Source organism: Salmo salar, chromosome ssa26 (assembly GCF_905237065.1).
Source record: "Salmo salar chromosome ssa26, Ssal_v3.1, whole genome shotgun sequence".
Classification (NCBI taxonomy): domain Eukaryota; kingdom Metazoa; phylum Chordata; class Actinopteri; order Salmoniformes; family Salmonidae; genus Salmo; species Salmo salar.
The window spans coordinates 15,216,967-15,231,599 of record NC_059467.1 but is presented as its reverse complement, the minus strand read 5'-3'; the positions used below and the strand labels follow the sequence as shown (position 1 = coordinate 15,231,599).

The 14,633-nt window shown below is 40.8% G+C and overlaps 1 protein-coding gene and 1 long non-coding RNA gene across 2 annotated transcripts; both read left to right on the top strand.

Annotated features, from left to right (window-relative positions):
• The first annotated feature begins 229 nt into the window (after nucleotides 1-229).
• On the top strand, nucleotides 230-2,834 carry LOC106587271 (uncharacterized). The gene is made up of 2 exons (XR_001324396.2): nucleotides 230-336; nucleotides 1,300-2,834. It is a non-coding gene; the product is annotated as an uncharacterized lncRNA (long non-coding RNA).
• A 2,685-nt stretch (nucleotides 2,835-5,519) lies between these two features.
• LOC106587270 (cytosolic iron-sulfur assembly component 2B) lies at nucleotides 5,520-7,256 on the top strand. Its single transcript, XM_014175510.2, has 5 exons — nucleotides 5,520-5,881; nucleotides 6,027-6,106; nucleotides 6,237-6,362; nucleotides 6,485-6,530; nucleotides 7,062-7,256. Exons 1-5 carry the CDS (start codon nucleotides 5,755-5,757, stop codon nucleotides 7,166-7,168), a joined length of 486 nt encoding a protein of 161 aa, XP_014030985.1. The 5' UTR covers nucleotides 5,520-5,754; the 3' UTR covers nucleotides 7,169-7,256.
• The last annotated feature ends 7,377 nt before the right edge of the window (nucleotides 7,257-14,633 follow it).

Sequence of the window (14,633 nt, the reverse complement as noted above, 5' to 3'; positions counted from 1 at the left end):
AGTGACCTTAGAGTACAGAGAATATTGTGGATCATGAGTTTCAAATGTGATCAGTTCATGACCCACATCCAAACATCACTTTAAGGCTTCTACTCATGATCCACAATATTGGTATGCATTGCTAGCTAGCATAATCATAACCTCCAAAGTTGTTTTAGCAGTCCCTACCTGTTAATCCATGATTGCCATGGCATAAACGGAGGCACACAACCTAGGCACAAACGGCTGACGGAAATTGAACGGATGCTGTTTTCAATGGCGCCGAAAGTTGAAATATCAAAGCTAAACTGTGTTACTATAGCCCTCCTGACTAGTCTTCACTAAAACAACAAAACTGTAAGTAATTTGCAACTTTATTCACAGGAAATGTTTAGTAATATCACAAAGAGTCAAACTATGAATGTTTGAGGCCGTTAAGTGGTGTATTTGGACATGAATGCATGTTTCTCAAACGAGTTAGCTAGCCAAGATCTTTTGCATGCCATCTGATGAGTTGGTCACGTGAAGTCGGTATAATGAAGTTAAATAGGCTACAGAAAATTACCGTTACATTTCTGACAACTGTTTTGAAAAGGCCAGAAACATGCTGTGATGTAGTTGAGCTAGCTAACTAACTAGCTAGCTAGCTAGCTAACTAGCTAGCTAACGTTAGCCCTGGCCCATTTGACATGGCATCCGGCAACTATCTACCTAATTACTAGCATTCACCCTGTACAAAAAATAATGTAGGGAATATGGTTTTGGTTTGAAATTCATTTACTACTAGCTTGAATAATGTGCTCTACTATTCTTCTCATTACCTATTACACTAGCTACAATTGCTGAATATATAACTGCAAAGCAAGCAGAATTTAGATTGGCGCATGCAGTTGTGATAAATGCGCGCTCTATCATATCCCTTCATATGTTAAATTGCTGTATTTTGACATCTAAATATCTCTTTGCCCCATGTTGTTTTTTGTCTGTTTCTATTTCCCCGCATGTTTTTGTACATCATACTGACTAGGCCTCGGTAGCCCCATAATTCAATTGACAAGTAATGTGTTGCTTTATACTTGCTTTATAAGTAATATTGGACAGTTTGTGATATTTCTGAATAGAAAATTATCCTCACATAAAGTGGTGTAAAAAGAGGTAATGACGCCATGTGCAATATAGTCCAGTTGTCTCCACTCAAACCATTTGACAGAACCTCCATTTACAATTAATCGGATGCTCACAGCTCCACAGTCACTTGACATGAAAGTGGGAAATTGTGAGTCAAGCAATTTTCTGATCTTATCTTCTTTCTTCCTCCAGTTCCCTTCTTTGTGTTGTATCTCATCGTCTCTGAATCCACAATTTGAATGAACAGCAGCTGGTATTGTATGATAAATCAAATCGTGTCTGTGTTTTGTCATAGTAAGTATGAACAGTGGAGGTCAATCAGAAATTACATGGTAAGTAGTCCATATCTAACAACTGACTTAATCACATGCCTCACTTCATGACCCAGCAGATAGATACAGTAGCTTATTGTTTGATGGAATATATTTTTAGGCTTTTACATCCCATTTCTGACTCAGAACAAAATAAATAATTTGAACTTCTTACTCATAATGAATACATTAACACACTACAGGATAATATGCTACTGCAGTCCTAGATAGGCGTATCATGCACTTTTTATCCATTGTGTGAGACTCGCGTCTCATATGAGACGTCCTTGTAAATATTGCAATGTCTTCGCCTCCACTGAAGGACAGTATTTATTTCAGTTTTCCTTATCTTTGCTGGAATGTGTAAAAGATTCTCCAGAACTATACTCCCTAGCTGGACTTGACTTGGTGCTAATTAGGAGGAAGACTCCCAACTCTTCAGTCCGAGAGGAAAGGAGGCTATGGGAATCTTGTTAATCATTATTTAGTTGTGTGCTTGTATATTAACCCCAAAGGACAAATACTCCAGTGAGTGTGGTAAAGTAAACTGTGCTATAACACGTGACTGTGAGAGAGTTCCCAGTCTTAGCCAGAGGGAGAGTCTGTGTTGCTTTACTCAGTACTGCATGTGTGTCAGTGAAGACTCATTATATCATCATCACCAGTCATCACCAGTACATTGGACTTTAATGTTCCCCTTAATTGGATTGCCCATCCATTTTGATAGCAAAATTGTTGCTCAGTTCACAGGTTCCCTTCAGATGGTCTCACAGGAGTGAAAGTGTAGCCTATATTTTAACGAGATAACTTTTATGTCTTAATTTTGCATTTAGACTGCCATCCCATTACACAGTCTGACGTTCAGGGTCTCATCTGTTTATTTTACTGTGTATGGCTGGGAGACTGACTGTGTCCTGACTTGTTAATGTGGTCATATTGTTAACAGGAAATCTATTCGGGGGAATTCTATCCTGCTAGAGCCAGTGACTAATGGTTAAAGAAGTACTGAAGCAAAAGTCACACAGTTACTTTGTTTAAAATCCTTGAAGAAAATATCATGAATGACCATTTTAAGAAGCTTGAATTATTCATCAAAAACAGTTTACTGTTTCAGGTTTTCCATAAGAACGTTGTCTCCCTTATTCTATGAGTGTAAACAATCTAACATGATCTTTTTGAAGCAATGAAACAGGGTTTTTCCACAGATGCGTAATGGTTTGAACAAGTCTAGCTGATTTGTCATGGCGGGTTCTGTCAAGGCCATTGGCTGTCTGTCATTTATTAACCACTGTCAATGTGTAAAGAATGTAATTGGTTTCGACCTTACTGTCCCTATTGAAATGATAGAGGCTGAAACGTACGCAAAACGTTCAGGAAATCCTTTTGAAAACATTATAATAAACAAAGTCTTGTACATCTCCTGATTGAAGCATTTGTTTATTATAGTACACCTATCTTCAATGATTATCCATCCGTCTAATGGGATATGTTTGGCACTTAGGGTTAATACGACAGTAACGTTTTAAGCATTTGTTATCCGCATCCGCCAAGTTTTGCCAAGTTCAACCCTGAAAGCTAGAGAGCAAACTAGCTACAGTGTGTTGATCATGAATTATACAGTATATGTTATGTGTTTTTGTGGTTTTTGAAAGATGGCTGATGGAGCCTGTTGGGCGACAGCAGTTAACCATCATTGTAAATAAGAATTTGTTCTTAACTGACTTGCGTAGTTAAATACAACAAAAAAATAACAAGGTGAGGCTCAGGTCGATTGGGGCGGGGTAGTTAGTTATATGTTCAAAGAGCAACTGGTTCTGTATTACAACCACTTCCTGTATTTAGTCTCCACAGTAGCAGCCAACACGCTCATCTGTCTCTGTGCTCATTCACATCAAAGATCTAGCATGATAATATCCTTATTCAACCCACCCCCCCCCCCCCCCACCCACCCCACATAGATCAAGATTAAAGAGAAATGCTCTACAGAGATATGACACTTTTTCAGTGTAGGCCTACGTGAAGTACTCTGGTAATTGTATACTGTACATTCCTAATGAGCTCACCCATTGACTTAAAGTAGTCAGTGGACATCAATTTAAATGCTGTGATCTGCCAATATCCCTCCATTGTCCAGTGATTGACTTCCTCTCTACACCATTGGCCCTTAAAAGCCCATCAACGCAGAGTGAGGCTTTTAGACTCTATAAAATGTTTATGCATAACCTCCACAATCGCATTAGGTTATGGAATCATGTTTCTAAATAGCCAGCCATCCTTTTATTTCCCGGATTAACCAGCCCCAAGCTTTACAGCATTTTCAGATTTGTCTAGAGCAACAGCCAGGGCCGGGGATAGACAAGACCTATCTTGTGTTGTGCCTGGGTTTTTGTTTTCCTGAAATGTGGTGATGGGACCTCCTGTCTCCAGGAGAGCTACTTCCCGGCTTCAGGCACTGAGTATTGAGATGAAATGGCACTCCTGCAACAGTGCACCCAGACAGGGCCCACGCTGTCTCAATTGCAGGGCTCCAGGCTCACGGGGGTTTCAGCAAATCATGTGGGGTCCCGAGGCACTCTCAACCAGTTCTCAAAGCTGTTGTGATGTCACTGTGGAGTGTCATGCAGAAACTGTGTTGAAAGTCTCTCTTTACCTTCTGAAAGGGTGGGGTCAGTGGGATGAAAAAAAAATCCCTCACACATGCTACCTGACCCCACATTCTAAGGCTAAAAGGATTTTATGCTGGTAGTAGGTGCTAAAATATATCCATATCCTGTCTGTCTCGTCCTTCCTTCCTTCCACCTGTAGAGAGATGACACACCGACGCTCACTCACCTTTTTGAAAGTGTAGGCCTACGTGCAGTGCTCCTCTCTTTGCATAAGGTGAAAAGTTAGTTGTGCATAGTATTGCCTGCGTCAGCAAAGACTAGGGCAAGGATAGCATGCTGATAAGTGTCCCTGGAGGAATGGCTAGCAGCCCAGCACTTAGCCTAGAGCAAACTAACCACACCCAAGACTCCTGCCTGCCTTTACCTTAATTGTTATTGTTGACACAATGTGGGTCGTTCAGCTAACGGTCTCACTGAACTAATCCCTCTGACAGTGCTGATGAATGAGTAACTTAAAAACAAGCGAGGGTGAGGACTAGCTTGAGAATTTCAGTTGGTAGACTGTATTTTTACTTTACAGGGTTTGATACTGAAATACATAATCACGGTTCTTGTAATTCAGGTGAACATTTTTTGTTGGTTTCGGAAACTATCTGATCATTTACAGGGGATGAATAAAGTTCAACAAGATACTGCTGCCTCTTATGAGCTCACAGCCAAGCTGGGTTCATGCAAATGGTATAAGGAATGTGTGTTATCAGGTTCCATCTAACAGGTATTTCAGGATGAGACAGGCTTTAGGGTACAATGGAGGCTCATTGTGTACCGGAGCGAGCAAACCAGAAGGTTTTTTTCAACAGCTGTTGACAAGATGGACAGAGAGAAGGTCAGTTTGCATTCAGATTAAAGGAAGTCCTTAGTGATATATTACCAAGGTTTTTCAGTAGTGGTTTTCAATGTTATTGTTTGCGTTGGTGACACTCAACAAATGGGTTTGGGGTATTTCAATAGTGTGCCCAGTATTTCTAAGAGTTAATGTCTTTAAAATATTTAGATTATTTGGCACAGTAAAAGGAATCACCCATGACGGTAACTTATGTCATGTATCACTCCAAATCTGGACAAGACAACATTGAATTTGTCGGCTGCTATTCATTCTATAAACATACATAGTGAAAGTACAGTTTAAACTGGACTTTAAACCTTTTCAAACATGTTCCAACGCACACAGACACAGGTGATTAATTGTACAATTATGGGTTAGGCTTGACTTTGAAATGGTGCATTGCAGGTGGTATTCTGAGTCATATGTTACTTATACTGCTACTAAAGATATTAGCTAGAGCTTATCATTTGAGTCTATGGTAAAAAGCTGCTTTCCTGGGATTCACAATACACGTGTAAGAGGGCTAATTGAATTGCTGTTACTTATGAAACATTTTAGTATTAACATTGTTTTAGTTGGATCATTATTTTCTTGCTTCTGTGTAACTTTACCATTTATAGATTAACCTTGAAGTTCACGCAGTAACATTACAGAATTTAAGATGAGAATGCTGCCACCTGCTGGATACATCTGGAAATCCAAGATGACACTAAATCGCAGGGGTGCGCCTGCGTACGTTATGACGTCTACCGTTTCCGGAAGTCGATCGGTCACTCCCGTGGTCCAGAGTAAAAAACGATAGCGCAAACAAATATACCGTATTTCTGTAATTGTAACATCACAAATGTCAGGGGGGACACGTTTAGAGAACGCAAATCCCTTGATTTTTCAACGAACAGGCGAGAGACTTCAGACCGCAAATGACGAGGACGAAGATGTTGCTGATCCCATCGACGACAGAGAAATATTTGATATCCTTTCGGTGTAGCTAGTTAAAATATACATTTATTGAGCTTCCAATGTCATACCAATCAACTTTGCACATGATGCTTCATTCATTCAATAAAGATAATTACTCATCATTGTGTTGTCAGATTTCACCTTAACCCGTGCTACATCTCATCAGATCCATTAATGATCCTGAACACCCACTGTCCCTCGAGGAGTTGAATGTCGTGGAACAAGTGCGAGTGCGCGTGAGTTAAACTTCTTTCACAACTTTTCCCCAGTTAAAGTTCGACACAGATATACTTGTGTAGCTACAAAGGACAGCAGATAGCCTATACTGTGTTACCCTAATAAAACCAACTTTATTTTTCTTTACAGGTAGATGACCAAGAGAACACGGTGGGTGTGGAGTTCACCCCCACTATACCCCACTGCAGCATGGCAACTCTCATAGGCCTGTCCATCAAAGTCAAGCTGCTGCGGTCCCTACCAGAAAGGTTTAAGGTGGGTGAAATAATTTAAGTCTGCTTCTTGTGAGCTGTGAGAGCAAGCTTTAATATTAATTGTCTGAACATTTAACATTAATATAGTGGGTCATGTACCGTCTATGCCTAATATCTCTGCAGATTGATGTGCACATCACTCCTGGGACGCATGCCTCAGAAGATGCAGGTAAAGTGACATGCCTCTGAAGTAACTCAACATTGAGGCTGAGACCAACAATCACACCTTCAAGACGACTATTGTAGACTACCCCTTTTGAGAAGCCCTAATATCAATTCCACAGTAACAGTGATACTGAGACTGAATTTTCATTTTAAACAATGTCAAACAAAAACCAATGAATGCAGAGTTAAGCAAACCATACAACTCTATCCACAAGGCCTACTTTTTAACAATTTCCACAAAAACGCCTTTACTTGAACAACCGTGCAGATGCAAATTTTGGTAACAGAATGACAGTTTGTGCTTTTTGCTTTCATTCTGTTATGGAACTTTGCATCTGCACTGTTATTGAAGTAAATGTGTTTTTGTGGAAATTGTAAAAAGTAGTCCTTTTGCATAGAGTTGTATGGGTTGTTTAACTTTGCAATCATTGGGTTTTGTTTAACATATCTTAAAGTGAAATATCTAAGTGTCAGCATCACTCAGTTATTATGGAATTGCCCCTAACTAAACCCTTGGTTTTTTATTTTGTTCCAGTCAACAAACAGCTGGCAGACAAAGAGAGAGTGGCCGCTGCACTCGAGAACTCCCAGCTTCTGGAGGTGGTCAACCAGTGTCTGATATCCAATGCAAGGACAGGCTGACTGTCCAGGAGTAGGCTTAATGTTTCTCTCCTGATATGCTAACTGGACTGGTTGTTCTGTTTATGTTCAGTAAATGGTAAATGTATCACCTATGCTGCCATTGTATTATTTTCATCTAATAGAAATCCATTGTATCATGTTTGTGTCTGTGTTGTAGGCAGAAATACTAAACACACACTATAGTTATATCTTCACTAGATCTTCAGTTTTGCACTATAATAGACAAGCATTGTATCCTTTATTATTCAAGTAAAGCAATAAAACACAAGGTCATATCTTATTTCATTGAAAATATACCTGATATTAATGGCATTTGCAAAGAGAAGAGGAATTGTTTCTCAAATAAAATGTAAAAGTACCAAATGTAAGCCCAACGACTGGGGAAGTGGCCCTGACACTGAATAAGAAAGGCCATTGTTTATAACATACGTCTGGGGAAAAATTATAATACTTGTAGTATTGGATTTTCATCAGATGCCTTATTTCATATTTGTCCAAAATAGTATAAAATATGTGAAATAGCATTTGAGTTGTTTTTTTCTCACTTATCTTAAATGTGGTTGTAAATAAATGACTTGATATAAAATTAATAAGTTAGTTTAATGATATGCATTTTGTCGTTAGATTTGTCTATACTTATTTTACTATGGCAGTGAAAGAAGTATTCTTTTCAAATTCTCATCAGACAGCTTTAGATCTTCGTTGCATACGCAATTGGTCCCACAGGGTTAAAGGCTACATTTCCTCCCCATTGTAACAGACAGCAGAGTGGCGCAGCGGAAGCGTGCTGGGCCCATAACCCAGAGGTCGATGGATCGAAACCATCCTCTGCTATGTGTTTTACATTTAGACAATTCAGCAGAAAAAAAAAATATGTAAAATGCCTTTATTCAATAGAAATGATACCTACATACAGTTATGATTAGACAAAATAAAGGACAACTTTGTTTTCAAAGAATGCATTAAAATGATGTTTGTAAGCAATACTATAAAGAATGAATGGGTGAGTTAGACCACATTAATATTGCGTCATCCTGAAGGGTAGGTGGAAGTTTGATGTGTTCACTACCACCCTCTCATGGACAATGGATGAAATAACAGGTAATTTTATCTGAGCAGTTCTCGAACTTCCATTACACATTGCGAGCCTGTGGCTGTTAGCAAAAAGACTCCCGATCAACGGAGGCTCCTTTTTGTACCTGTAGTAAGTAAAATTAACCTAATTTTAATACAAATTCTAACAAGAGATATGTGTGAGTTTGCCAGGGGACCAGCAGCTGGCAGCATTGTCTTTCTAGCAGTTTGAAAAAGAACGTGTGAGTGATTATTCCAACCATGTGGGGGCATTTGTCACTCCCTGTTGGAGAAAAATGAGTAGAAAATATTAATCGTCCTGGCAGCCAACCCCAGACCTTAGAAAAGTATGAGTAATTGATATGGGGTCAGTTTAATAAATGCAGCCGAAATAGCTCAGTTGTGGAGAGCGTTAGACAGATTTTTATTTATTTAACCTTTTTTAACCAGGTAGGCTAGTTGAGAACAAGTTCTCATTTACAACTGCGACCTGGCCAAGATAAAGCAAAGCAGTTCGACACATACAACAACACAGTTAAACATGAAATAAACAAACATACAGTCAATAATACAGTAGAAATAGCAAGAAAAATAAATACAGTATGGGGATGAGGTAGTTGGATGGGCTATTTACAGATGGGCCATGTACAGGTGCAGTGATCTGTGAGCTGCTCTGACAGCTGGTGCTTAAAGCTAGTAAGGGAGAAATCAGTCTCCAGCTTCAGTGATTTTTGCAGTTCGTTCCAGTCATTGGCATTAGAGAACTGGAATGAAAGGCGGCCAAAGGAGGATTTGGCTTTGGGGGTGACCAGTAAGATATACCTGCTGGAGCGCATGCATCGGGTGGGTGCTGCTATGGTGACCAGTGAGCTAAGATAAGGCGGGGCTTTACCTAGCAAAGACTTGTAGATGACCTGGAGCCAGTGGGTTTGGCGACGAGTATGAAGCGAGGGCCAGCCAACGAGAGCGTACAGGTCGCAGTGGTGGGTAGTATATGGGGCTTTGGTGACAAAACGGATGGCACTGTGATAGACTGCATCCAATTTGTTGAGTAGAGTGTTGGAGGCTATTTTGTAAATGACATCGCTGAAGTCGAGGATCGGTAGGATGGTCAGTTTTACGAGGGTATGTTTGGCAGCATGAGTGAAGGATGCTTTGTTGCTAAATAGGAAGCTGATTGTAGATTTAATTTTGGATTGGAGATGCTTAATGTGAGTCTGGAAGGAGAGTTTACAGTCTAGCCAGACATCTAGGTATTTGTAGTTGTCCACATATTCTAAGTCAGAACCGTCCAGCATAACTAGTCTGGACGGTTCTGACTTAGAATATGGGCAGGTGTGGGCAGCGATCAGTTGAAGAGCATGCATTTAGTTTTACTTTCATTTAAGAGCAGTTGGAGGCCTCGGAAGGAGAGTTGTATGGCATTGAAGCTCGTCTGGAGGTTAGTTAACACAGTGTCCAAAGATCTAAAGGTCCATGGTTTCGGCAGGCACTCTTTTTGAAACAGTTCTAACTGAAGCCAGAAAACAGGGTTGCTGGTTTGAATCCCAGGTTCAAAGTGAAAATATGGTGTGGAGAGATTGTAGGAAGATTCTCGTTTGGACAAAACACCATCCTCAACTCCTCCATCCTTCCTCTGTGACCCAACCTGGTCTCAGAGCATTTCATATTATTCAGTAATTATATCAATGATACAATATGAAATGTAACATATACTAAATGGTGTATGTATTATTTGTGGATGTCCATCATCCATTTCGTTTGATGTGTTATGAATTACAATTCGTATGTTACGAATTTCCTAAATGTACTATACGTTACGAATTAGCAAAATGTACAATATGTTAAGATTTTGCAAAACGTATGACATTACTAATTCCAATTTGTCTTTCACAACTGACTTAATTTGTTTTTATGACTTTACACATTAATTTTGGGATCCAACACTGTAAACGTAATTTTTATGATGACGCGCGAGTGGAAAAGGAGATCTTATTTCATACAAGCGTATTTTCATCCACGTTGACTCTCCTTACCGCTCCTCCTCGATTACGTTTGACCTTTTTCAAAATGAGGGGAGAGAATACGCAGGAGAGATGACGCAGGACTTGAACAGAACTAAATGAGAAAAGACCAATTAGTTAGGCGAATGGAGGAGTGTCCTCGCCTGCTTGATTGCCTCTTCTCGGAGAAGAAGCACAAGATTATCCTACCTGAGTCCTTTGTGGAAGAGTTTTGAGATCTGTCACACCCCCTTTGAATCAGCTGTTGTTTACTGGGAGAACAGCACGCACATATTTTAAAACATCATGCTACTTATCCTTTTATCTATAAAATGTCTAGCAAAACTAGCTACATGTCTTGTTAATACTTTACACATTTCATTTGTGATTAAACCCTTGTAGCCTAAATGTAATTTACATTTTAACATGTCGATGTCTATCAAATAAGGATGTACAGTTGAAGTCGGAAGTTTACATACACTTAGGTTGGAGTCATTTAAACTCGTTTTTCAACCACTCCACAAATGTCTTGTTAACAAACTATAGTTTTGGCAAGTCGGTTAGGACATCTACTTTATGCATGACACAAGTAATTTTCCCAACAATTGTTTACAGACCGATTATTTCACTTATAATTCACTGTATCACAATTCCAGTGGGTCAGAAGTTTACATACAATAAGTTGACTGTGCCTTTAAACTGCTTGGAAAATTCCAGAAAATGATGTCATGGCTTTAGAAGCTTCTGATAGGCTAATTGACATCATTTGAGTCATTTGGAGGTGTACTTGTGGATGTATTTCAAGGTCTACCTGCAACTGCACATGGGGACAAAGATCGTACTTTTTGGAGAAATGTCCTCTGGTCTGATGAAACAAAAATAGAACTGTTTGGCCATAATGACCCTTCGTTATGTTTGGAGGAAAAAGGGGGAGGCTTGCAAGCCGAAGAACACCATCCCAACCGTGAAGCACAGGGGTGGCAGCATCATGTTGTGGGGGTGCTTTGCTGCAGGAGGGACTGGCGCACTTCACGAAATAGATGGCATCATGAGGATGGAAAAATTATGTAGATATATTGAAGCAACCTCAAGACATCAGTCAGGAAGATAAAGCTTGGACAACAAAGTCAAGGTATATGAGTGGCCATCACAAAGCCCTGACCTCAATCCTGTAGAAAAGTTGTGGGCAGAACTGAGAAAGCGTGTGCGAGCAAGGAGGCCTACAAACCTGACTCAGTTACACCAGCTCTGTCAGGAGGAATGGGCCAAAATTCACCCAACTTATTGTGGGAAGCTTGTGGAAGGCTACCCAAAACGTTTGACCCAAGTTAAACAATTTAAAGGCAATGCTACCAAATATTAATTGAGTGTATGTAAACTTCTGACCCACTGGGAATGTGATGAAAGAAATAAAAGCTGAAATAAATTATTCTCTCTACTATTATTCTGACATTTCACATTCTTAAAATAAAGTGGTGATCCTAACTGACCTAAGACAGGGAGTTGTTACTAGGATTAAATGTCAGGAATTGTGAAAAACTGAGTTTAAATGTGTTTGGCTAAGGTGTATGTAAACTTCTGACTTCAACTGTATTATCTCCAGGAACACTTTAACTAAGCCGAGAGTCAATTTTTGTTTGCCACACGTTTGTACATCTGGGATGGTTTTCTCAGTTTGTTTTGCAATTTTATTTTACCTTTCTTTAATCAGGAGTATTGTCAGGAGAAGATCCCTGTCTTCTGGTATGTAACAAGTAGCGTACACAGGGAGGTGTGAGACATGGGGTACAGCGCATAATTACTGGCAGTGAATAGAGGGCTGACAATCTCTTTTAGTGGGGGCCTTTTTCAACAGGAGAATGTGGGACCCAGAGCTCACTGTGGACCCAAGAGGACTGTAAACAACCACTGGTTGCCAGGGAGATGCCTGTCTTTGGAGGTGCTCTAAATGGAAGGCGACAGGGGCCTTCTTAGACAACACTGCAGCATTGGGGTGACGGAAGACTGGCGACAAGCATGCAGAGCCTCTTAACCGGTCTGGTGTCTGGAGACAGGGGCAGCACCTGAAGCAAACTTCTCTCACACTCAGACCTTTACTCTGTGGTGGACCTATTAATAATGATAATGTCATTGTCTTCCTTTCTACATGGGACAGAAGCTGGGTGCCAGGTGAATGGCTATGGGATTGTCCAGCTGTTAAATTTAGGCACTTGTGTTTTGAGCAAGTGTTTGCGGTGTTGCTATGGTCTGGGATAGTCTTTAAGAGGACATGAGGGTCCTACACATTAGTTACTCAATGTGAAGTGGTCCAATTAACCACAGTCTAAACAGAGCCGAAGGCAGCCCCTGTGACCTGGGCCACACTGGAGGATGTTTTTGATTGAGCTATGGATTGGTGGCGTTTGTTGTTGTTATGTTAATATAACCGAGGCTTGGTTATAAAGACCTTTCAAACTCCACACACGCTATTCAGACTGTTTGAAAACATTCTCCTCATTACCCGTTGTCATCTCTAAGATCCTCTGTTTGTGTTTCACCTCTGCAGGTTTTAAGGGTGACTGGTGTCATAGTGTGTGAAAACAGTCAAGAAAAAACACTTCACTCACCCCAAGAGGAAGAAATGACAAGCGACACTACAATAACCTTTCTTATAATGAAGAAATAAAGCGTTGACGTTTTTGCATAATCAACCTAATTATTTTACATCAGAATTATATGTTATAAAAAAGAATGAGTTCATCATCTTGCCGTTTGTCATTAAATATGGGATTATTAATCTTGAGTGCATCAGTCGTAGTAATCTTCCACCCTTGAGAGTGACCACCATTGTAGTCCAGCGCTCACCTGTCCCCAAAACACCTGCCACTTGAACCCCCTTCCCTCCCTATCCATCCCCATACTGGGGCCTGGGAACCAGGCATGGGTCAGCCACTGATGCTGTGCAGACCAGGCCTCTTCCATTATGTCAGAGAGAAAGTGTGTTACTGAATGGCAGCACACACATACTGTACAGGTATCCTGGAAGGATATTGACCTCATTCAGTCAGTAGACGATGCCTGGTTATTCTTTAAAAGTGCTTTCCTCACAATCTTAAATAAGCGTGCCCCATTCAAAAAATGTAGAACCAGGAACAGATATAGCCAGTGGTTCACTCCAGACCTGACTGCCCTTGACCAGCACAAATACATCCTGTGGCGTACTACATTAGCATCGAATAGCCCCTACGATATGCAACTTTTCAGGGAAGCTAGGAACCAATATACACAGGCAGTTAGGAAAGCAAAGGCTAGCTTTTTCAAACAGAAATGTTCATCCTGCAGCACAAACTCCAAAAAGTTCTGGGACACTGTAAAGTCCATGGAGAATAAGAGCACCTCCTCCCAGCTGCCCACTGCACTGAGGCTAAGAAACACTGTCACCACCGATAAATCCACGATAATTGAGAATGTCAATAAGCATTTTTCTACGGCTGGCCATGCTTTCCACTTGGCCACACTTACCCTGGTCAACAGCTCTGCACCCTTCACAGCAACTTGCCCAAGCCTCCACCATTTCTCCTTCACCCAAATCCAGATAGCTGATGTTCTGAAAGAGCTGCAAAATCTTGACCCCTACAAATCAGCAGGACTAGACAATCTGGACCCTCTCTTTCTAAAATGATCAGCCGATATTGTTGCAACCCCTATTACTAGCCTGTTCAACCTCTCTTTCGTATCGTCTGAGATCCCCAAAGATTGGAAAGCTGCCTCGGTCATCCCCCTCTTCAAAGGGGGAGACACTCTAGACCCAAACTGCTACAGACCTATATCTATCCTACCCTGCCTTTCTAAGGTCTTCGAAAGCCAAGTTAACAAACAGATCACCGACCATTTCTAATCCCACCGTACCTTCTCCGCTATGCAATCTGGTTTCCAAGCTGGTCATGGGTGCACCTAGCCACGCTCAAGGTCCTAAACAATATCTAGACCTCCATCGATAAGAGACAATACTGTGCAGCTGTATTCATAGACCTGGCAAAGGCTTTCAACTCTGTCAATCACCACACTCTTAGTGGCAGACTCAAAAGCCTTGGTTTCTCAAATGACTGCCTCGCCTGGTTCACCAACTACTTCTCAGACAGAGTTCAGTGTGTCAAATCGGAAGGCCTGTTGTCCGGACCACTGGCAGTCTCTATGGGGTTGCCACGGGGTTCAATTCTCGGGCTGACTCTTTTCTCTGTATACATCAATGATGTCGCTCTTGCTGCTGGTGATTCTCTGATCCACCTCTATGCAGACGATACCATTCTGTATACTTCTGGCCCTTCTTTGGACACTGTGTTAACTAACCTCCAGACGAGCTTCAATGCCATACAACTCTCCTTCCGTTGCTCCAACTGCTCTTAAAT